Genomic DNA, 24,607 nt, shown 5'->3' with positions numbered 1-24,607 from the left:
GCATGTTATGTGCTGGCTCTTCCCTAGAAACATTCCCCAGGATTGCCTTTCCTGTTCCTGTTGCCTTTCCCGTTCCTGTTGCCTTTCCCATTCTGTGTTGTAGCACAATGTTAATAATGACTGGAGTTTCAGCAGAGCCCAGCGGTATATGTCGCCATTCAGCCTATCACAGCATGACTTGAATTCTAGCATGTCCTTACATGGCCTCAGTTTGCCACTTCAAGAGATAGCACTGGAGCATCAGTGGATTCCAGCCACGTAGAGAAACTAGGAGTTCTTTGGTGAATGTGAATAGGTTCTACTTTGATTGCACTCAGAATTGCCATAGTGATTTCCACAGAGTGGTACCTGTCACAGGGGTCTCTTTATTGTGCAGTTACCGATGGCCCACCAGCCAGACCAAATAGCAAGCCCATAAATAAGCAACAGTCCAAGTATAAGTATGCGCCCAATTGTAGGAATTGTATTTGTTCCTAGAAGTGTCCTTGCTGTAACTCAGCCCACTGGCCTTCTCACTTGCTTTTGCCTCTTTCTGTGAAGAGGTTACTGTCTGCTTAGCACAGGGTAACTGCTTTCCCCATGGGGCCATGACACTCTATTCTGGACCTGCCACCTGTGAACCAGCTCAGTTCCCTAACATCCTTGGGAAATTGGTGGAAAGGTGAGACACTTCGATAATATCAGCAGGCAAATCTTTAGATAGCTTTTTTATGAGGTCCTAGCGGAAAATAGCCTATGTGCTCATGAATGCACCGAGTCCTACTATGCCCCATGGCAGAATGCTTCTGTAATACCATTTTCATTTTATGATGGGCATTTGTCTCCTTGTTGGGATTCTTTTTTGACATTACCCATCACAGGAGAGGTAATTCAGGAATTGATACAATGTTATGTGCTTCAGTTAATGGGGCTGTCTTAGTAAATGCCCAATAACTAGCTTATTACTGTCTTTCGAGGAAATATACCAGATGATTTTCTAGCCCAAAATCCCAGAGGTCACTGTTGACCACGATTATGGGTTTTTTCCAAAGACCTGAGTCTGCATCAAAGCAGGTGGCTGACATTTCAAGTATCGTTTCAGCATTAGCACCTATATGGATCAGCTCAGGCAGCTGTAACAAAATACCACAGACTGGCTGTCTTAAACAACAGACATTAATTTTTCAAAGTTCTGGAGGCTTGGAAGTCTAAGATCAGGGTGACAGCACAGATGGGTTCTGATGAGAGCATCCCTCCTGGCTTGCAGACAGCTGATTTCTTGCTGTGTTCTTATATGGAGGAGAGGAGAGAGCTCTCAGATCTCTTTCTCTTCTTATAAGGGCACTAATCCCATCATGGGGGTCCTACCTCCCATGACCTCATTTAAAGTTAATTATATCCCAAAGACCACATCTCTAAAAAAACCATCACGTTAGGAGTTAGGGCTTCAACATATGAATTTGGCCAGGGGCGGGGGCAGGGATGGGTGGCACACAATTGATGTCTTAGCAGTAACATAAGGAGCAAACAGGATAACTTGGGCTATAGCTTCTCCAGTTCCAGGAAGGCTTCCAGGCTTCCAATCAAATATGACCTTCTCCAGGTGATTTAAATAGATCAAACCCAACAGTATCCTTAAATGGGGGATATGATTTCTCCAAGAGCCAAATAAACTAATTAGATATTAGGTCTCTTGTTTAGTCTATGGGGCAGGGAACAATAATATTTTATTCTTAGTGGTCTATGTGTAACAGGACACTCTAGCCATGCACTCCTCCCAAATTTTATAGTCTGTACAATGTCCTGAACTTTTTTCAGGGTTAATTAACCATCCTTGACCAGTCATATGACTCATGATCACAATGAAGTTGCTATTAGTTTGGTTCCCAGTTTCAGAAATAATCATAATATCATCAGTATAGTCCACAGGAACACTGTATGGTTATATTACACTAGATCTGCCTCATACATTGTGACAACGCAGAGAGGAGTCCAAATATTCTTGAGGCAAATGTATATTGGAAACCATTCCACACAAATGCACGTTGCTATTGATGCTCCCTAGCAAATAATATTGAAAAAAGGTCAACTACAGGTCAACTACAGAAAACTGGTCACCTTCAGCTTGTTGAAATAATCTGTTCAGCACTTGAATACTTTGGAACATACCTGAAGCTATCCGGGTTACTTTTTATTGGAGTCCCCTCCAGGAGCCATTGGCCTTCCTCACTGGCAACATCAGCTTATTGCAGAGTGAGTGTATATAGGTACTAACATACTTGCATCTAACATGTCCTTAATTAAGGCAGTAAATTTTTGTTGCCCTCAGCATATAATAGCTTTTCAAATTAACTATTTGAATAGGCTTAGAAAGCTCTAACAGCTCCCATTTTTCATATCCAATTAGTACTGGATTTAGGGCAGATCTACAAATTATTTATTTTTCTCAATTTAGCAGTAGAGGAAGACTTTTTAGCCAATCATTATATGCATACCAATTATACATTCAGGTGAGGGAGACATCCCCACAGTATACTCTTTAAAATCATGTATTTCAACTATTAATGAGACTTTAATTTTTATTCCTTTTTACAGTAGCATCTCCCTGTTCCCCTAAGTTTATTCTATCACCCCCGAGGGGCTCATTAGTAGACCTAGGCAGTGCTCCTATGACCAGCTGACCTAAAAGAACTTCTTCTACACCTGCAGATCATTTTGCCCATCCCTATGGTGCTCCCATAGGGACTGATTTGGTCAGGAGACCCTGTCCTTCTTGTAATGCTCTATCTTCCATCACTGCCTATAGTAGAAAAAATTCTTAAGATTCCTCTCAAGATTCACATACTATCTTTATTCACTCAGAAAAATTATCTAGGCACTGCTCTGAAAGGCCTTTGCACATGGAATGAAGGTTGCTAATGAGTGATTTTAAGGTAAGGAGATCATCCTGGATTATCCAGGTGGACCCAAAGTAGCCACACAAGCCCATGAAAACAGAAGAAAGAAGAGTCAGAAGGTTGAAGCAGAAGGGGAAGTTAGAAGGATATGACACCTGGGAAGGACGTGATGCACTGATGTTGGCTTTGAAGGGGGCCACAGTCAAGGAAAGTTCTCTCCAGAAGCAGAGAAGAACTCCCAGCCATGAACTAGCAAGGAAACAGGGGCCACAGTCCTGCAACCACATGGAAGCAAATTATGCTAGCAACATGAACGAGCCTGGAAGTGGGTTCTTTCCCAGAGCCTTCTGACACCTTGACTTTTGGCTTTGTGCGACCTAGAGCAGATCAACTAGTTTAGTCTACTGGACTTCTAATCTGCAGAACTGTGGGATAAATTGCTGTTGTTTTCAGTTGCAGTAAATAGAAAAATGGTATCTTGCCTTAGTATTAAAAATTGGTATTTTAGAACTTGATGCTGTAGGCTCATGAAAACTTTTCTCTATGTCAAAATCTTCTACACTCAGACAAGTATATATGCTTTGATATTTTTATATCTTGAGAAGCTTGAGGATAGGCAATTGTGTTTTACTGGCATCTTTAAAAATCTATCAAGGTTTCAGCGGACACTCCAATTTCCCCTCTATTTACTTATTTTATTTTATTTATTTCCTTATTTATTTATTTATGAGAGAGAACACACAAGCAGGGAGAGGGGCAGAGGGAGAATGAAAGAGAGAGAATCTCAAGCAGGCTCTACGCCCAGTGCAGAGGCTGACAGAGGGCTCAATCTCATGACCGTGAGATGATGACCTGAGCCAAAATCAAGAGTCACCCAGGTGGCCCAATTTCCTCTTTTTTAATGCCATTTTACTTTAACCATCTAAACACTTCCACATCATTCATTCCTGAATTCTTGTCTTTTTCTTTTTTAGGAAGAGAGGGGGCTTTTCTTTATTTTCATTTTTTAACTTTTTATTTATTTTATTCCAGTATAATTAACATACAGTGTTACATTAGTTATAGGTATACAACATAGTGATCTAACAATTCTATATATTACTCAGTGCTCATAAAGATAACTGTACTCTTAATCCCCATCAACTACTTCACTCATCCCTCAACCTCCTCTCTGGTAACCATCAGTTTGTTTTCTATTAATTAAAAGTCTGGTTTTTCTGTCTCTTTTTTTTCCCCCTGTGTTTGTTTTCTTTGTTTATTAAATTCCACATGAGTGAAATCATATGCTATTTGTCTTTCTCTGACTTATTTCACTTAGCATTATATCCTCTAGATCTATCCATGTTGTCGAAAATGGTTAAGATTTCTGGAGCGCCTGGTGGGCTCAGTCAGTTAGGTGTCTGACTTCCGCTCAGGTCATGATCTCGCAGATCACGGGTTCGAGCCCCGCCCTGGGCTCTGTGCTGACAGCTCAGAGCCTGGAGTCTGCTTCAGATTCTGTGTCTCCTCTCTCTCTGCCCCTGCCGTGCTCATGCTTTGTCTGTCTGTCTCTCTCTCTCTCAAAAATAAACATTACAAAATTGATTTTAAATAAATAAAAACAAAAATAGCAAGATTTCATTCTTTTTATGGCTGAGTAATATTCCATTCCACATCTTCTGTATCCATTCATTTATTAATGTACACTTGGGTTGCTTCCATAATTTGGCTATTACAAATAATGCTGTAATAAACATAGGGGTGCATTTCTTTTTGAATTAGTGTTTTTTAATTTTTTTTAGACAGATACCCTGTCGTGGAATTATTGGATCATATAGTAATTCAGCTTCTAGATTTTTGAAGAACCTCCATACTATTTTCCAGTGGCTGCACCAGTTTACAGTCTCACCAACAATGCAAAAGTGTTACTTTTTCTTCACATTCCCACCAACACTGGTTTCTTGTGTTTTTTATTTTAGCCATACCGTGAGGTGATATCTCGTGGTTGTGATTTCCATTTCCCTGATGATGAGTGATGTTGAGCATCTTTTCATGTGTCTGTTGGCCATCTGGATGTCTTATTTGGAGAAACACCTGGTTATGTCTTCTGCCTATTTTTAATCGGGTTATTTGTGGGTCTTTGGTGTTGAGTTGTAGTTCTTCATTTTTGTCCTTTTCTTGTCCTTTGTAAAACTGTAACCTTTATATTATCCTGAAGTCTCACAGAAGGAAGCTGGGACAGGGGATCTGGAAATTGCCTCTTTACATCCTCTGAGCTCTAAGAGAAATATCACATATGGTGTCCACGGTGGTAGGGCTCCTTATAATCTGAGTGAGGGGCATCCCATGCATGGCTGATCTCATTGTCCTGTAGCCCCCCCGCCCAGTACAGTCCCCATCTGCAGCATTTCTGCCACTTCAGCAGACATTGACATTTATTTAAAAGACAAGAGAGGGGCAGAGGAATTACCCTTCTCTAGTAGGAATGTCCCTTGCCTGAATCCATTCTAATCAGCAAGGACTATTCCTTGAATTATCCCTAGGAAGACAGCAGCCAAGGGAAGACCAGGATGAGTGCAAAAATCCTCTCCACTCCACAGTATTCAAAACCAGAGACACTGCTACTTAATCTAAAACTCTCAGGAACCATTTTAACAAAGGTCATCAGGACAATGCTTATGACCATCTACAAAAGGCCTCCATTTTGTTACCAAATAATCCCTTACTTTATGGCTTTCCTCCATCATCAACAGCACTAATTACCTTCTTGGTTGTAATGGGTCTCGCAAGCTTAGCTGACCCATCAGAAGTTATAGTGCCTACGTTCCTTTGGTTGGAGCTCCATTTGCTAGAAAGAGAGGATGGAGTTGAAGGAGACTCTGAACCTTCCCTCTGGCTCATGTTGAAAGCAGCAAGTAGGAACTGATTCAGCCAACCTGCCATCAGTTTGCACTTGTCTTCGAATTTTGCTAGCTCCTGGCATTCAAGTTCTGTCATTTCTGTCATGGAAAGTCTTACTATCAGTCACTGATTTCAAAGTTTATGCTACTCTGAACCAAGCCTAGCGGGACAATCTTGTCCGCATAAGTAGTTCCTTTCTATCCCCATTATCAGAGTCATCCTTTTTCTTTCTAAATAATGCCTACACCATATTTTTGGCAAAGAATGAGTCAAAAGTCTGCTAAGCAGCCCCACCTCTAATGCCAACTGCACTAAAATAGGATTCAATTAAGAAGGCTGTTAGGATGCCAAGTAATAATACTTTATAACTCATCAGAGTATAACAACCACGTTGTTATAGTATAACAACCACGTTGTTATTGTATAACAACCTTGTTGAAGTAAGAGTTTGGATCGCTGTCAAAGGCTGTCTCACAACAAGGGGTCTGTAGAGACCCGGTACAAAACTTCTATCTTCTGTAACAGTCATTGTTGTAATAAGCACTTTCTCTCTTGAATCAGGAACCCCCTGCACATGCATAAGACACATTGGAACAAGGGAGCCTAGGAATCTCAGTGGGCTTTTTAATATTTTGCTGGTTGCATATGCATATTCCTGGTACAAAATCAGCCTCAACAGCAGAGCTCTCTGGGAGGGGGATCTCATGAAGACCAGATGCAAACCATTGATCTCACTCTTACCAATACACAATGCTGACAGGTTGTTAAAAAACCACCATAAAACTCCTTGTGTCCATAGTTAGAAAGCAACATTATTAATCAGCATGTTTCAGGTGTTGCAAGTAGAGGTTAGTGCTCAACAGAAACTTCTATAGCAAAACAGCTCAGGCTAATTCCAGGACTGCCAGACATTAACCTGAACAGAATATTATGTTGAGAAATTGCTCCTTTGGTTCCGGTTTACTATCGTGATTGAAGGTTGATGTGTACCAAGTTCAAGTTATTTTACTGCATTTATTTAAATGTTACATAAATTTCATCTTTTATCTGTAAATTGTGGAATATTTACACTAATTTTTCCCCCTGGTGTTAATACACAATTGGTTTTTCTGGACAAGAAACCTCAATTTAATCTTTTTTGGTGTATTGCTAGATCCCATTTGATGACATTTTATTTGGCATATTTTGCATTTTTGTTCATGAATGAATTGATCTGTACACTTCATTTCTCACAAATGCCTCCTCTGGTTTTGAAACCAAGTTTATACTCACCTTTTGAACAAATTGAGGAGTTTCCTATTTTTTTTTTTTATTCTCTGGAAGAGTTTGTAACAGACTTTTTTTTCATAAAAGCTGGATAGCACCTTTTTTATAAGACACTTTAAAAATTCTGACTCAGTTTCTTTCATGGTTATCCTATTATCCTCCTAGGTCTTGAAGTGATTTTGGTAAATTATTATTTTTATAACTTTTCAATTTTGTTTAATTTTTTGTCTATATTGTGTGAAAGTTGTTTCTCTCTTTAACCTCTGCTGTCTGTATCTATGTCCCTCTTCTGTTCCTAATATTAATGTAATTATACTGAATAAACTATAATGGCAACAAAATAAAAATAACTGATTTCCTTCCATCATTCCTTTAAATATTTCTCTGTGTAGGTATTCTTCCCCGATCTCTGGATAAAAATTCTAACAAGCCCATCTGGATACAAGATGTAATTAAGTTGAAAGCACAATTCAATTACTTGTACACTCAGTTCTTAGTATTAACAAAATTTTGAACTAGATTTACCATCAAAAAGTTTTCTCTTTCCCATCCTAGAGACTGTTTTAGGCTGGAAACTCACAGTGGGACTGGGGGTCTTGATTGACCTTCTCTCTCTTTTGCTTTCCCAGCTCGCTAACTGGGGCCTTCTCCTTCAAGAGTTGGCATGTAGACAGGGGAAACGAGATGTGTGTAGTTTTCTTACCTGAACACCTGAAATTGGCTTCCCCTTCTCTGGGGCTGAAGGATGATTCAGCCTGCCTCTTGGAAGGTGTCCAGGAGAGGATTTCTGGATGCTTTAGATGTTTTCTCATGCTCTCTATTTCCGGACTCCCTAAAACAAGAAATGTGTCCATTTTATCGCTTGCTTCAAAAAACCTACTTGTGGGGCACCTGGGTGGTTCAGTTGGTTGGGTGTCCAACTGTTGATTTTGGCTCAGGTCATGGCCTCATGGTTCGTGGGATTGAGCCCCGCATTGGGGATGCTTGGGATTCTCTGTCTCCCTCTTCTCCATGTCTCTCTGGCTCTTCCCTGCTCACGCACACGTGCTCTCTCAAAATAAATAAACTTAAAAAAAAAATGCTTTGGGACTTCCTTTGAGTCTCTGTTTATCTTTTTTCCTTTCTAAATTAGTTAACACATGTAAAGCATTTAGAACACTGCCTGCCTCAATATATGAGCCTTATGAGTGATAACTCTTGCGACCCACCAGGAAGTGAACGGCACGAAGGTCCAGTTTATTCAATGTTATGTTCTCAGTGCAGTTTCTGGCAAATAAAAGAAAATGAACATCCCTGTGTATCTTTTGTGCCATCCATCCTTTTTCTGTTTTTTTTTCACCCACTTCTTAAGGAGACTTTTTAGTTCACTAATTTTCATCTTTTTCATTCTAAAATAAAAAGCTATTTGCATCTATACATTTCCCTGAGATTTTGCTGCATCCTACAATTTTTGTAGGCATATTTTTTGTTTACTTCTAGGTATATTTTAGTTCCTATTATTTTTTTTACAAAGATGTTCTTTATAAGTGTTTTTAAATTTCCAGATGTGGGAGATATTTTTATCTTCTATAGCCTTATAATCTTATTGTGTTGTAGTCAGAGAACACATTGATAACACCACACTTTTTTCAATCTGTTGAAACTTACTTTATGATATGCTCTTCTTTTACCTCTTCAATATATGTTACTACATCCATTACCTACTTGTTTAATGCAGAGTTCTACAAATGTCCACTTTGTTTTTAAACTCTTCTTCTTACGGCCTTTGTACATTCCTAAAAATACATTGAGAACTCCAGAGGCCTTTCTTTAATGTGGGTTATATCTAATAATATTTACCAAATTATAAATTAGACATTTAAAAATACCATTTAAAACCAGGAATAAAACCATTAGACACCAAGAAATAACTACAAAAAACTTGATTTTTATTTCTACATTTTTTTTTACTTCATGTATTTTACACAAAGCAATCTAAAATGAATGGTATCTTCTGAATTTATTTTCCTTCCACACTAAATGAGGTCTGCAGACCAGAGCAACAGAATCACCTGGGAAGCTGTGAGAAACACAAATCCAGACCTACTGGTTCAGATTCTCTAAGGAGTATTCAGAAACCTGCTTTATCAGGTTCTCCAGGTAAATGATTCCAATTTGTGAAGCCCTGTTTAACACCATATAATGAGCACCTTTTCATTAAAAAAAAAAAAAAACAACAACTTATGTAGCTTTATTTGCTCTTAAACTTTCATTGTTAGGATGCATATACAGAAAAGTACATAGCTGTCAGGGCAGAGCTCAATGCGTTTTCACAAAGTGAACAGATCCATACACCTAGGACTCAGATCAAGAAGAAAAAACCTGTACCTCCTCCTTCGAACACTTTTGATTTCTCTGTTTTTAAGCTTATGTACAGAAACTCATACAGTGAGTGCCTTACTTACGAAGTTGGGAAGAACCTAGCATAACTCCCAGGGAAATTGGTCAAACATTCGTACCATTAGCTCAACTAGGTTGACTGAAAAGGGGAGGAAAACGAAGGGAGAGAATTCTACAGCGGTAAAGAGATCCTGGGAGGCCCGGTGGGGCTTACAAGCAGAACAACAGCTGAGCCTGAAACATTGTTTCAAATGGCAACTCCATCATTCAGAGCTATTAAGTAAATTACCTTTTCTGAGCCGCAGGATATATGATCCGTATTTTGAGAACCGTAGGAGGATTAGCTATTTCTGTATGTTGAACTCAGAATAAACTAGTTACTCAATTAAAAAATGTTTGAATCTGCTGAAGGCCTGCACTGGATACCATGCTGTATGCGTAAAATGGATGACATCTAGGGCTTGGTCTCAATCAGATCATAATTTAATCTTCTAGCAATTAGGAATAGAGATTTATGAGATCACTGCCTGTTGGAATCTTGAACCTAAAGTGAACTGGGTGACATCATAATCCATTTCTATTCTCATAACACATGTTCAAAATTGATTTAATCTAAATCCTCTGGTATTTTATGTCTGATGAAATTTTCATCTAAATCAGATGTAGTGATTGCGGCAGGAATATTTATAAATATTTGTCGTTGTGTATGGAAAAATAGCAACAAGTATTTTCTAATATCTTACTCTTATAAAAAATAATCAGAAAACAGGTGCAAATTATCAATTACATCATAAGATCAACTTCAATTTTTCAGGTTCCAAGAGAAAAGACTTTTTTTAACGGAACCCCTTTAGTTGGCAAAAAACAAAAAAAACCCGCATTAATGGCGCTTAGCACCAGAGTAGGTATCTCATTCTGCAAACAGGTTCGAAGAGTCCATATTTTGGAAATGTACGGGGGCTCAGACTGCAATCCATAGGCCTCCATTTTTCTGACACCTGCTGACACCCACCTCTTTTCACGAATTTGATCGCTCGCTGTCCACGAGGAACAAGCCAAAGTGCTGGCCGAACTAAACCTCAAGCAGCGCTAGAGTTTACCTCACTTTACCCTCTAAGTTTAGCTGGCATCTAACTTCCCGGAAACGCCCCCCGACTCTACACGACGCTCCGCCCCCACAGGGAAGCGCCCGTAGGCTAGGTTCCCACGCTCCCGGAGGCCGCCGGAGGCGCACAGAATTTCAAGGTGCAACTGCGCAAGCGCTGCGGTTCTGCGCATGCGCCGCGGTTCCGCGCATGCTCAGAGGCGGAGGCCGGCGAGGTCCTGGGAGAGTAGAGGAGGCCCGCCTGCCCCGCCCCCGCCCTGCGTGCAGAGCTTCCCTTCCGCGCGGCCAAGGCCAGCTTCCCTTTCCGGGAGCTCAAGCCTCGGCCGCCGGTGTCTCTTTCTTCTCCGCGGCTTGTGCAGCTCTCCCGTGGCGAGTATGGCACCTAGGAGACGCGGGGCCGGCCTGCGGCTCTGCGCCACTGGTAAGGACCTCGCGGGGGGCGATGGGGGCGGGGGCGATGGGGCGGGCGCGTGCTGGGACCTTTCCGGGGTGGGGTCGGGCCTGGGCCGGGGTCTCCCGCCTGCGTTCAGAGAAGCCCTGGGATCCGCCGAGATAGCCCCAGCTGCCGGCTCCTTCCCCCAGAGTGGCTGTGCCGGGGACCCGTGCCTGAAAAAGATGCGCCTGTCTTCCATTTGGTTCTTTGCTTAGTGTGACAGGAAGTTTCAATAGCGCTGACTCCACTGATAGGCGTGATAGTGTCAATAGCGCTGACTCCACCACCCCAGCTTGGGGCCAGACCTTGCTTTGGCTTTAGGTTCCGAGTCTTGTCACGTCTGATGAATTTTTACCCACCTGCGGCTAAGAGAGATGGCCAAGGACGGGTCATGGTCAGGTTGCCAGATTGTGCACTGTGAAAAGTGATCAGAGTTTGTGGTGGCCTTTCTCAGCCTCTTGCCAGCATCAGGTACCCTGGTCCCCATTAGTGTGCTCACTTCCTCGGCAACCGTTTGGTTCCCGTGCCGGGCTGTGAGGACTGTTAGTGGTAGAGGTGTAGCTCAGTTTTATTTCTATCCATAAAGTGGGAAAAAAATAAAACATAGGATTTTGAATGGCAGTTGGAGTTTATACAGAGGAGAAGATAAGTAATATTTCTTATTACTGAAGAGATATAGAAGAACGGTTTCTGTGTCTGTTAAAAAAAAAAAAAAAGGTAGAATGGCCAAAAGGAAAAACAGGATGAAAGTAAAAATATGTTGAAAGAGAACCTCTGTTCCTCAGACTTACAAGCCAACATAAACCTTGCTGGTCACTGTATAGTTGCCTGCAGAGCAAATATGTAGTAAAACGGATGAACTGCTTATACTTACGCATTGTTAGTGCCTGGGAATGGATCAGTGGTGGTTTTTATGGTAGTTTGTAAAAAATAAAAAACATTTTATAGATGACTAAGCATGTAGTACAAAACAAGTAATAAGTCAGCTTTTATTGTAAACATTTTGTCCTTTGTTTTCTTTTTTTTCCCAGTTTTTTTACTTGATATGGCTTTCTGTAAAGGATTTGTGGAAGATTTAGATGAATCGTGAGTATACCTGTTTTTAAATAGCATTTTAACGTCTTTAAACTCTGGCGTTATCTGAATATTTGCACGAATTTAATCTTTTCATAATAGAGCCAGTCACGATCAGTATTTATATAGCAGTAATTTTGTTTCAGAAGTTGTTCTGAGCGCTCTTGTACTCAAAAGAGTTTACTAACAATTCATATTTTGTTTTATCATTTTTCATTGTGTTATGTTTTTCTGCTTGTATCACAACTGAGCAGGTGTTGGAATTTGGTAACTATACTATATATTTCTATAGTACCATAGCATTAATTACGAGGCTTTGCTTATACTAGGTCAGTAGTGATAGTGAGGAGTCCAGCTCTAGACAGACCGAAGTCCTACGTGTGATCTCTCAGGCCTGACCGGAGGCGATTATAAGGCTTTTCCTGGCAGGCCTCAGCAGGGAAGCCGTCCTCCCCACCCCAGACTTGGTGCACCAGCGCATTGCAGACTCTGGAGGGAGTTGTGATCACAGACTAGGCCCCTGGGCCAGCTTAGCTCACGTGGATATGTGCCTTCCTCGCCCAGTTGCCTCTTTTGAAGGCTTCTTACTGGGGGCCTCACCCAGAGCACTTCCTAGGCATCTCCTCTGACACCTCTTTATCTAGGGGCTTTGCTGAAGGCACTTTTCTTTGCTTGGACTCTGTACTTTTCCACTCGTGTGTCTTTCCATCTTTCATTCTCCTGCCCACATGTCCCTAAAGGGACGGAAGCCTTTGGTTCAGTGCTCGTCTCCAGTTAGATGAATTCTTTTGTCTATGCCACGTCCGCCTGACCCGCACCTGGTACTGTTCCACTTGGAAAAAGGGAACACTGAGGAGCTGGTGCCTTTTTTTCTTTGTTCGGTTGGTTTTTTTGCCTGTTGGCTTACATTGTCATAGTGAGTGAATAAAGACTTGATTACTTTCAGTTTGGTTTGTTGTCCTAATTAACTGCCTTTACACAACAAACTTGGTACAGTAGCCAGGTGGTCATTTGAGCACAGCGCTTTGCTGGAAGAGCAAAATTCTTGAGGATCCGTGGAGCACTCCACTAGCTATGCTGATGGATAATTGGAGAGTGACAGCAGATGGTTTGCACAAAATGTTGATTCTGAAGGGAACCATTGTTAAGGTGGAGGTAATCTGGTTAAACTTGGCAATGCCTTGACGGCTGTGTTAGTATAGACTTTCTCCTTTGGACTGCTCTGACAGTGGGGACATCTGCCGAAGTAGGGGGAGGAAGGGAGAGATGAGCAGGCGTGGATACCTACGACCCTGCTCAGCAGCGTGCTGGGTGAGTTTGCCAGGTTGGGCCCACCTGTGACAAGTTTCCTGTCACTGAAAAACGTGTCTGACGCATTCTCACAGAGGCCGTAGTGGTCCTGCGAGCCATCCTGGCGATCCCTTGGGTCTACGTTGAGAGATTAGGAAACCGTGGATAATGAGACTTACCCAGACTCAGATTTCTAGGTTTCTCTTCGATGCTCCTGCTTATTACCAAACCCAGGTAAGCCTCCTCATCTCATCAGTTCAGTCTGTCTGAGACTGAAGTCCGGGTCTTCACTGACACAAATAATCTAGACCTGGAAAAAGTAGCCACCACCAAGATAGCAAAGATTGAGCAGCACGGTGATGTAAGAGGGGGAACTGAGTGCCTTTCCTTGGGCAACTGAGGCATGAACCTTTCCTAAAAAGTCTCTGGGTCTGTGTATTTGATAATGGGGTCTCATAGGGAGAGATTGATGGGTTCCTCACCAGGGATCTCATGGCCAGATGTTAAGCAAGGAGAGGCCTGATGGGCAGTCCCCATGAGGGTCAACGTGATGACAGCCTATGTGACTGTTGCAGGCAGTGTCTCCTCCAGATCGGCGGAAAAGCTCTGAAACATTTACTCAGACCTTCAGCAGGTATTAGGCTGAGTCCCTCTGTCCCCCAGGGTAGGCTGGAGATCTTGTGCCGTGGACAGAGTTTCCTGGGAAAGTTGGGGAGAACTGCACTTCTTGGGCCTTTGCGGTATCAGTGCACCCTGATACCCTGCGACCTTGATGAGGAGGATGCATATGCTGCCTCCCAGTTTGGAGTGCACAGTGACTGGTACAGCACTTTGGCCAGGGCTGGCTCTGGGTGAGTGCTTTCTGGCCCCTGCTGCTACGTGTTTTATTGGTACAGATGTATTGTCTGTGTGAACTCCCATTCACCTTTGTTCCTAAGCCCCACTGGGAACTGCTATAATGAGGGCTGTTTTAGTGGAGCATGTGGAAGACGGTGAACCTGTTTAACTACCGGCTCTCGGTGCCATTTTCTCCCCAAAGCATTATTGGCTGCCTGGTGAGTAAACAGCCAGCCTGATCTCTAAGTGAAAGAAGACAGTGGTCCGTGAGACTGTTTCTCCATTCAGTAGCTCCGTCTGGCCTGTGCACAAGGCCTCGGGTACCGGGAGACTAGATATTCGTTATAGATCCCTCAGTAAGAAAGTGCTGCTCTTGCCACTGGTGATATCTGACATCATGAAGAAGGTACTGGAGGTAGCCTGGTCTGTAGCAGTTCACATCACAAATGCCTTTTCCAGCATCCTTCCCTACAGGGCTGATGACTGGTCAATCTCCTTCACGTGGAATGGATTCCAGCACAGCTTTATGTCCTTCTGCAAGGCTGTTCAAATTCCCCAACTGTCTGCTATCAATGGGTAGGCCAGAGTCGGGAAGAAATCCTCCTTCTAGAGGGGGCATTGGCTTTCTGCTTATTGATGACAACCTCCTAGAGGGCCTAGAGAGGGCACTGCCCAACAAGGACCGGATGTCGTGATGACTCACAAGGGGCATCATGGCTGGACTGTTAACACACTCAAGATACAAGGACCTAGTTCCCAACTGAAATTCCTGGGCCTAATCTGGGAAGTGGTATGACATCTCATTCCACAGGAAATCATTACCAAACTTTTGACCTTATTTGACCCAAAAAATAGAAAAAGGGGCCCAATCCCACCAGGAGTTGGTGGACCTATTTGACTACTGATGATGTTAGAGAGCCCATGTGGAGATTTGATAGAGCCTTTCCGTTAGGTTACGAGAAGGGCTGCTGCTCTTGAGTGGGGCTCCAACCAACAGGATACCCTGGAGGCCCTCCAACAGGCCGTCAAGCCTCCCCCTCTTAGCCCCACTGATCTACATCTGCCATTTGAGTTACACCTCGCAGCAGACTCTCAATTCGCTGACCAGAGCCTATGGCAGGAGGACAGCCCCAGAGGCCAACATGGACCAACCTGTAAGCTCCCCAAGTTGGCTGAAAGAAAGGTACACACCCTTTGAGAGACCATTATTGATCTTGGGTGAGTGCAGTGGTGGGCTCAGGAGCAGAAGTTCCAGTCTTGTTCCTAAATAGGGCCAGCTCTGGATCCCCAGGAGAATGGAAATGGAACTTCTGGGAGCCCAGCCGGCATCTTGCAACTGCATGGAAAGGTCTTAGGCCCTTCTGCCTCCCAGACGTAACACCAAAGGAGACACTGCCGCCTCTGGCCTAATGGGGACCTGATAGACCTTCAGGACCACCGCTGGGCCTGGTTCACTAATGGCTCCTCTGGCTTAACTTGTAGGAATTGGATGTGGCTGCCATCCAACCTGAAAGAGACCTGTCCTTCAGCGAGCATGGGAAGGAGCCCTTGCACAGCGGGCAGCTTCATGCGGTGTGGACGATGATGACACTGTCTGCCCCACCGTTCCCCCACCTCCTGTTTATTGCTCTGGCCCCAGCAGATGAGCTCTGCTATGTTTTCACTCTCAGGGGCTATAGCTAATGGCTTGGCCATTTGGTTCTGTAGCATATAAAACAGGATCCCCTGTTGAGATGAGACATTTGCATGAAGATCATTTCTGCTCCTAGTAAATGCTTTTTTTCCTCATTATTATTATGACATACAGTGTCATGTGAGTTTGAGGTATTCAGCGCAGTGACAGTTGTGGGCCTTAGGCAATGCCCGCCAAGATAAAATGTTTTGTAACCTGTGTGAATGCCCACCAGAGAGGCCCCGGGCTGCAAAAGGAAATCTATCCAATGAGCATATCGTGCTTTTAGCTAAATGTGGAGACTGAGTCGTTCTCCACTCTAAAGCAAGTATATGCACGGTACGTTGGCTCCTGGATCCGCGAGAGGATGGCCCGTGGGAATTCCAACCCCGTCGTAGATTAGGTTGGCAGTGCACAGCGGCCACGGTGGTGAGAAGACACTAAAACATTGTGCAAAATGCATCCCGCTTGTCAGGCCCCGGGCCAGGCTATTAACGCTGCCCCAGATAGTTTCCTTCAAGCCAGTGGGCTCGGCAGTTTCGCATCCCACCCCTGGCGTCCCGCTGGGTCTTGCTGTCGGTTGACACCTTCTTTGTGTTTGGCCCGCCAATCTCTATTCCACTGCGTTCCGCTGACTCCAGCCACGCTCCCTGGGCCCTGCAGACTCACATTTGCTTCCTGTTCAGGTTCCCTGAGAACTGCATCTGATAACAGCCCTGCATGTGCCGTTCAGGCTCCACAGCGATAGGCCCAGTCACGGAGCATATAGTGGGCTCTGTGCTCCACACCCCTCCTAACCCACAGGGGTACTTGAGCATTTTAATGAACTTTCGAAGTACGGGCTTGATCCCCTGATGGGAGGGGACAAGATGACCCCAGTCTGGACTACACATTTCAGGTCTGGGTCTCAATGCAGCAGTTCACCAGTCAGGTACTTTTCACTAGTGCTCCATGGTTGACCAGGTTGTCTGTCCCCTTCCTTCAATTTTACAGTTACTGACTACAGTCTCTGTTGGGGGGGGGGGACCCCTGTAAAGGACTTGCACACCCTTCCGACTCCTTCCCAAAGACTCAGATCACTGAGAGATGAAAAGGCTGTTAGATATTAAGGACTGGGAGACAGTAACCTCCTCCATTTACCACTGGGTGCGGAATATGGGGTTTTGCCTCAAGAATAGTGACCATCAGTTGAGTTTCTGGTTCAACAGTTTGCCTGAGGTGGCTGTTCCACTTTGCCTGGGTAGCTCCACGTGATAGATACTAGTATGTAAAGTAGAAGTTTATACTAAATGGAGCAAAGGTAGAAGATTTGGGTTTACCAACCTGGGAGACTGATTAAGAGTGCCCATAGTGGAGGACAGACCGTCTGTGTCACAGTCGGATAGATGTGAGCACCTAAGAGCTCAGATACTGGAGATAATGTTCTCTTTGTCTTCATTGTAGGTTTAAGAATCTTACTAAAATATCCCCATAGAGACTTTCTGTCATTTCATTCAGTATAGATTTTGAATATAGATTTCTGTGCAAGGTATTAGGGGATGAAATGAGCATACTTTTGGTTGGATAATACATAAGTATTGCATTTGTGGAAATGGATAAGAATCATAAAGAGGATAAAGATGATATGGAAAGATTGTTTCTACCTATGAGGAATTTAGGAAGGCATTATAGAGTAAGAAATGCTTTTAGCTGAATAGGATGTGAACACGAAAGTCAAATAAACATGTGAATTTAACTGATACATACCATAGGGTGATTGGAAATTGTAGGGTGCTAATAATATTTGAGTGGAAAGCTAAGTTACAGCTAGTATGTGAGTATGTGTAGCACTTTATACTTGTTTTTGTAGGTGGTGGGAGGGTACTGAGAAGGTGTCAAATAAGAGAGACATGATCAAACGAGCAGAAGAGTGTTTTAGGAAGATTCTGTGGCTGTAGGGTATTGTGTCACAGGGTCCCCAGAACACCCCCAGGTTGGGTAATTGACTAGGCGCACTCAGAGGACTCAGCCTATAGTTGGGAGTCACAGCCATAATTTAGTATAGTGAGGGGACACAGAGCAAAACCAACAAAGGGAAAAGCCACGGGGGGTGAATTCCAGAGGAAACCAGAACAGGTTCCAAGAGTCCTCTCCCAGTCGAGTCCCATAGGATGTGCTTAATTCCTTCATCTGGAATTGTGACCACAAGTGTGAAATGTTATCTACTGAGGAAGCTCAGTAGAGACCCCATGCTTAGGGATTGTGGTCATATAAGCACCCTCCTGCCTAGTCTGTACCAGGTTTTCAGACTCCCACAAGGAAAGCAGATGTTCATCATAAAATCACATTGTTTGCACACCATTAGAACAATGAGGCATCTTTTTGTTTTGCTTTGTTTTCCTCTTTCATGTTTACTTTTGAGAGACCCCGCGCAAGAGCAGGGGAGGGGCAGAGACAAAGGGAGATAGGATCCAAGGCAGGCTCCAGACTCCAAGCTGTCCGCGGAGAGCCCGCCGCGGGGCTCAAACTCCTGAACTGCAAGATCATGACCTGAGCCGAAGTCAGACACTTAAGTGACTGAGCCACCCAAGCGCCCTGGAACCATGAGCCATCTTATCAGGAAATGGTAGAAACCCTCCTGAAATTCAAATTCCCAGATACCAACGGAGGACCGAACTTGTTCAGTAGAGCAGCCTCCAATCAGCTGTGTTATCTGCAGTGCACGGGTGTAAATGGGTGTAAATGGGGCAGAGAGGCCAGGAGCTGAGGCGTATGCCTGTGTTTCTATCAGGTCCCACCCAATTTTTTTTTTTTTTTAACTGTTGATTACTTTCTCAGTTTCTACTTTTTAAAAGATGTTTTATGGATAAGATTTAGAGGTCATTTAGTAAAAAAAAATTACATAAAAAACTTGTTGATAGAATTTGTTCTGTGCCCAATATTTATCAGTTGATTATCTCCACCTGCTGTACAGTGGAAACACGCACACACACACGATCAGAGGTTGGTTTTCTCATTTTTGTTTTATAGGTTTAAAGACAATCGAAAAGATGACATCTGGCTTGTAGATGTGAGTATGTAAATTTTTGTTTTCTACCTCTGCTGTTGTGTTACTTTCTAGTCTCTTCCAGACAAATATGGTAGTATATGGTTAGTGCTTGATGTATATTGGTCAATTTTTGTCAGGTAGTACTATTTGGGTTACTATACTAAAATGAACCTCAGCCTTAAGGTTCCTGGCAAGGACCTGTTTGTGCTGAAATTCTGAAGAGGTTGACGTATGGATTATGTTGAGGGAGATTGTGGTATGACTTTACTACAGACTTCACTCTGAAATTTTTTATATCACTTGATGGTCAAAATCATGTTTTCGTGTTAATAGGGAACAAAATCAAATTTTCGTTTTCCTTCTTTAACTCACTTTCAAGTTTGGAATGTATTTAAACCTCATGTTTGGGATTCCTTTTAACTTGCCTCAGTAAAAAATCAATGGCAGCAATACAGATGGAATAAGAATAGCAGAGTTGACAATTGCCAAAGCTAAGCCATGGGGCACGAGAGTCCATTGTTTAATTCTTTCTCCTATTGTGTATGTTGGAACGTTTCCATGTTAAAAGATAGGTAAGTCTTGGGGCGCCTGGGTGGCTCAGTCGGTTAAGCGGCTGACTCTTGATTTCAGCTCAGGTCATGATCTCGTGGTTTCTGAGATCGAGCCCCGCATCAGACTCTGCACTAACAGCACAGAGCCTGCTTGGGATTCTCTCTCTCCCTCTGTCTGCCCCTCCTCTGCTCGCAGGGTCTCAAAATAAACTTAAAAAAAAAATAGATAAGTCTTGTTTCACGAAGGCACAACAGTTTGTTACACCTCCACCCAGCCCTGTGGTGATATTGAAGAAGGAGGAACGGTGGTTTCAGTTTAATCAACCTGACTTGTGCTTATGCCAAACCAGTCATCTTAGTGATCCCCCGTTTGCCTTGCCGGTAGTTATTCTTAACGTAGCAAAGGTACCTACTCTGTTGGGATTTTTGTAATAAAAATAGAAAGTGTTCATCCTGAACACTTAAGGGATGTGTGTGTGATGTATGTGTGTTTGGTGATTTCATTTTATTTTTAACATAGACTCATTGTGAAGCAAAGATGTTTTTCTTGTAAATTATTTTAAATAGGAATTTGTAGTCATTTTACATGAATTTAAGGTAAAACCAGTTTTGAGGCATATACTAAGAGTTAAATTATCTAGATTTGTGTGCGTGTCATCTTTTATTGTGTAACCACCTTAAAAATTATATTTAGACTTTTTGTCTAAAATGGAGTCTTTATCAGAACATTTAGTCAAAGAGATTGCTTAAAAATTAAAATTGATGTACATAATAGCACAACATTTTACTGGTTGTCTTTCTCCCCCCCCCCCCCCCCCCCAACAAGTTTTATGCACCGTGGTGTGGCCATTGTAAAAAACTGGAACCGATTTGGAATGAAGTTGGTCTTGAGATGAAAAGCATTGGTTCTCCAGTTAAAGTTGGGAAGATGGATGCTACTTCCTATTCTAGTAAGCATTTACTCTGTTTTATTCTTCTCGTAGTGAAAGTGCTTAAATTACATGAAGCATTCTTCAGGGTAGGAAGAAGAAATATCTACTCTTTGCTTATGTGAATTAAGGTTCTCTTAATAATTGAAGATTATATATTTTATTGAGTGAAGTGAATCAGCCATCAAATGTGTAACATGCTGTATGCATTACTCTTGTGCCTGCCAGACGTATAAGCCATGGTTTGAGCCCACTTGAGATGCTCCGTTGACCTGAGGCAGCTGCACAAGTGTGAGTGTGAAGCTGTTGGTGTTGCCGTGTGAAGTCAGAATGTGAGTTGTCGTCTCAGTAGCCTGAGATGGCGTGTTGGAGGAGTAAATAGGGACTTTAAAAAGTTGAGTTGAGTCGGAATGGATACATTAGAGAGAATATCTCGGCGAAATCGTAGAGTTGAAAATGAGCGAAGTGCGTTCCAGAGAATGAACACCTGTAAGCAGAGCTTGGCAAACTACCATCACGGACCGAACTGGCCCGCGGCCCATTTTTGTAAACAGAACAGTCCTGGAACCCAGCCCCACTCGTTTGTTTACTGTCGTCCGTGTCTCTGTCCATGTTCCACTGGCAGAGTCGAGCAGGTGTAATGGAGCCTGTTCTCCCCACAGTGCCTGAAATACTATCTGACCCTTTCCAGAAAGAAAAGTGTACTAATGCTGATCTGAAAGGATTTGAGAAAAGAATTAAAGTTGAGTGAAGTTATGAGGTATCCTAGCAATTTGGAAGGAGCAAGGCTTCAGAAAGCAAAACTATATTCACTTGCTGCTTCTCCCTGCCACTTTAGATGTTGTATTGCCTTGTGTCTTTTATTGTTGTTCTTTTTGTTTTTTTGAGATCAAATGATGTAGCACAGGTAAAGTCCTTGTATTCAGTACACAGAGGTCCCCTTTTCCTTTAATCAGTGAACAAAGTGGAATTATGTGGTGTACGTTTCTTTTTAGGAAATCAGGATTGTACTCAGGGTACAGCTTTGGAAAGGGACGGACCTGTGTTTTGATCCCACATCTGCCATGTGCTGCTTCTGGGGCTTCGGGGAAAACCTTAACCTCGCAGTTGTGGTTTCCACGTCTGTAAATGGGGGAGTGATAATCCTCAGGGTTGTGAGGGTTGTATTAGCGTTTCCTATTCGAAATCATTGCCACAGTGGCCAGCGCATGTAAGATGAAGCATAAGACCAGATTTGAGGGGGACCTCACGTCCTAGTGTTTTAGATTTTATCCGTTGTGAATTAAGAGGTAATACGCGTTTTGAGAAGGCAGACGGTTAGATAAAAATGTTTTTGGCAGCGACAGGTAGGATAGCAAAGAACAGTTAGAGACAAGATCACCTAGGTCAACTTTTGTATGCATCTTGGTGTGGGATGCCGGGAGCCCAGACGTGGTGGTGACCGCGGAGGAGAGAAGAAACAGCAACCGCTCACAGACATTTTCGAGGCTGAGATCACAGATGTGATGAATTGGCTGTGTGGTACGAAGAAGAACCATCAGAAGTGACAGGATAAGATTCTGAGCGTAGTTACTGAACTGCACCACTGCTGGCTGTATGGAAAAGAAACACTGACTTTCTGTGCGTTTCCCTCTTCTCAGCTGTTGTGAATCTATGGCGTTTGGCCTAGTGATGTTGGAGAACAAGGCGCTGGGGTCCAAAGAGCCGGGGTGCCGTGAGGTGTGAGGGCTGCAGTCGCAGAGTCAAACACGAGTTGTTGAAGCCCTGAGAGGAGACCAGAGCGATGGCAGGAGTTCTCGCCCAAAGAGAGAATGATATGCTTGGGTTGATTTATTGAAATGAGCTTTTAACAATGTTTGAGAAATTATTGCTTTCAACTGTTGTTCCCGAAAGTATGTTCTCATCTGTTGGCGATCTTGTTTCATCCTGTCTTGTTGGTTAGACACGCGTGTACTTAAACGTTCACCAGCATAGTCCTGTTCACTGAGACAGTTTGTTTACTAACTACTGCGTTAGTCTCTAGAGATTAAAGACAGACCAGAACGAATCCTTCTTGTCCAGGAAATGGCTAGTCTCATAGAGGGAACAGTATGAATAAACCAACAGGTGCAATAAAGTCTCAAACACAGCAAATTCCTGTGATGGTTTGAATCATTTAATGGAGTAATAGAGTAAAATAATATGTAAAGGGATATGGGTATATAAAGAAAAAAAATAAATAATAAAGTATTTGGGTATATGGGTATATAAAGAAAAAAAATAAATAATAAAAATAATGCTATGGTTTACATTAAATGAATGGTAATTCATTAGCTTATTGTTCAGTGTGTATTTAGTGCCCGTGTGTGTCACTGTTTAAGTGACACTGTGATGAGGGAAAACGTAAGATTTTTTCCTGAGTAGCTGAGAAAAAAATGTTTTAAATGCTGTGATTAAAATGCAGTGTTCTTGTAGGTACTGAGACTTAATATGTGGATTATAGCTTTTTAGGTGCTTTGTGGTGGGACTGTTTTTCATTCCATTATTCATAAGCCATTTAGAGGTTTAAATTTTTGTCTCTGATATGTGATTGTTACAGATTTTATTTATTGTTCACTTAGCATTGTGTTGTATGTTGTGTTGAGTTCATAGGAAGAAATCTCTATGGAGCATGCAGAGCACCTTACCTCCAGCAAAGCACCTAGCGTTGGGAAAAGGGATAGGGGACTGGTATGCAAGGAACACCTCTGCCAGATACTGTGATGGGTGCTTCCTACACTTTATATCCTTTACTCCTTGGATGTGCAATGCTAAACCCTCCACTCCCTTTCCCAACCTGTGTGGTGATGCTTGCTTGTAAGTCCTTGCGACTACCTAAATCATACAAACATGGCTTATTGAAAAATCATTCTTTTGTTGAAAAGTTGTAGGGTCAGTATTCATTCAGCAGGTATTTAATGAGCAGTTACTGTATGCCAGAATGTACGAGGCACATTGTAGGCATCTGTGATACATCAGTAACCAAAACAGACAGAAATTTCTACTTTCATGGAACTTATATGCTAGACGGGAGAGACAAATGATAGCCAGTAAGCATAAGTTAAATTGTCATACTATTTAGTATTTGATATCCGTAACGGATGCATTTTCTTCTTTATTATGCAGTCAAGGTGGTGTTTTATGTGCTATTGAAAAAAGAATGTTATCTTCCTGGTATTTTTAAAAAAAGATTTAACATATTTGCAAACTACTGTCTAGAGATTACAAATAGATTTTTGACATGTAAATCTTAAAATTCCCTTAAATACCTCAGTGCTTTTTGCACTGAGCCTTTTAGTAGAACTTGGAATCAGGTAAATAACTGAATTTTTTTTTTTTTTTCAAACTAGCTGTCAACATTATGCTGTGTCTAATTGTAAATACTAAAGGATTGGTGTATCATGTGTATTTCATCCGCTCCGTGGGTCACTTTTCAGGCATTCACAGCATTAGTGTTTCTCAGCGTTTAGTCCACAATCTACATTAGGATTACCTGGGCTGCCCAATATAAATTTAGACTCTGAAGACCCACACCAGCCCCATCAAATGAAAGTCTTGGAGATTGGGTCATGATAATCTGTATTTTTAACAGGGACTTCAGGTACTTCCGCTACCCAAGTTGGAGAACCATAAAGTATTATTCCAGGGAACAGTTAGTTATAGGGCTTGGAGAGGGATGGATTGTTCAGTGATCAATTATGGAAAACCTCTTAGAGGATGTGGCATACCTTATCCTCAGTCATGTAATTGCACAGATTGGAAGTGCACATCATCACACTCAGCAGATCTCTGTGTATAGAATTCTTCAACTAGGAACTTGAACTATCATGAATTATCCTGCCCCATGTGTTTGGAATTGTGTGAAGATTTTCTTGATGCATGGTTTTAACTAATAATGCTATAATCAACGTTAAAAAACTATATAAAGATATATATTTTAGTCTCTCTTCATTGAGAACCAGAATTGTTTCTCATTTGTAAGTTAAAACAGGTCATGATACTCTCTGTGACAGTGTACTGATTCCTATTACAAAACCGCTGAAATTCTAGAGGGTGGAGATCAGGGATGTTTCTGAACATCCTACAGTGCACAGCAGCCTCTCCCCACAAACAAGAATTATCTGGCCCCAAATGTCTGGAGTGCCAAGACTGATAATTTCTCAAACAGAGTCACTGATCAAAAGGGCTTATAATCTAGGAAGGTAAAACTGATTTGCCAGTATCATCTGTGATCTCCACCCTCTAGATAACCAGCAGCACCCTTCTCCC

General features: G+C 42.5%; 2 protein-coding genes across 18 annotated transcripts in view; one reads left to right on the top strand and one right to left on the bottom strand.

The window, feature by feature from the left end:
• CCDC102B (coiled-coil domain containing 102B) overlaps positions 1-10,655 on the bottom strand; it is a 201,760-nt gene extending 191,105 nt beyond the window's left edge. For 8 of the 12 annotated variants that reach the window (XM_045041146.1, XM_045041147.1, XM_045041143.1 and 5 more), the window contains exons 1-2: positions 10,414-10,655; positions 7,726-7,854 (exon numbers count right to left, since the gene is read on the bottom strand). The gene's annotated coding sequence lies outside the window, so the exon portion shown is untranslated. Of the gene's footprint in view, positions 1-7,725; positions 7,855-9,690; positions 10,379-10,413 lie in introns of those variants that run through there. The other 4 variants (XM_045041150.1, XM_045041151.1, XM_023242090.2 and 1 more) reach the window with 4 other exon arrangements.
• Positions 10,641-24,607, top strand: part of TMX3 (thioredoxin related transmembrane protein 3) — a 46,121-nt gene continuing 32,154 nt past the window's right edge. For 2 of the 6 annotated variants that reach the window (XM_023242091.2, XM_003995253.5), the window contains exons 1-4: positions 10,641-10,927; positions 11,971-12,025; positions 18,822-18,861; positions 20,218-20,341. In XM_023242091.2, the coding sequence (XP_023097859.2) occupies positions 10,678-10,927; positions 11,971-12,025; positions 18,822-18,861; positions 20,218-20,341 (469 nt within the window). In that variant the 5' untranslated portion in view covers positions 10,641-10,677. Of the gene's footprint in view, positions 10,928-11,079; positions 11,411-11,970; positions 12,026-18,821; positions 18,862-20,217; positions 20,342-24,607 lie in introns of those variants that run through there. The other 4 variants (XM_045041141.1, XM_023242092.2, XM_045041139.1 and 1 more) reach the window with 3 other exon arrangements.

This window comes from Felis catus, chromosome D3, assembly GCF_018350175.1.
Source record: "Felis catus isolate Fca126 chromosome D3, F.catus_Fca126_mat1.0, whole genome shotgun sequence".
NCBI classification, from domain to species: domain Eukaryota; kingdom Metazoa; phylum Chordata; class Mammalia; order Carnivora; family Felidae; genus Felis; species Felis catus.
The sequence above is the reverse complement of the archived record's forward strand: the minus strand, read 5'-3'. Positions and strand labels throughout refer to the sequence as shown.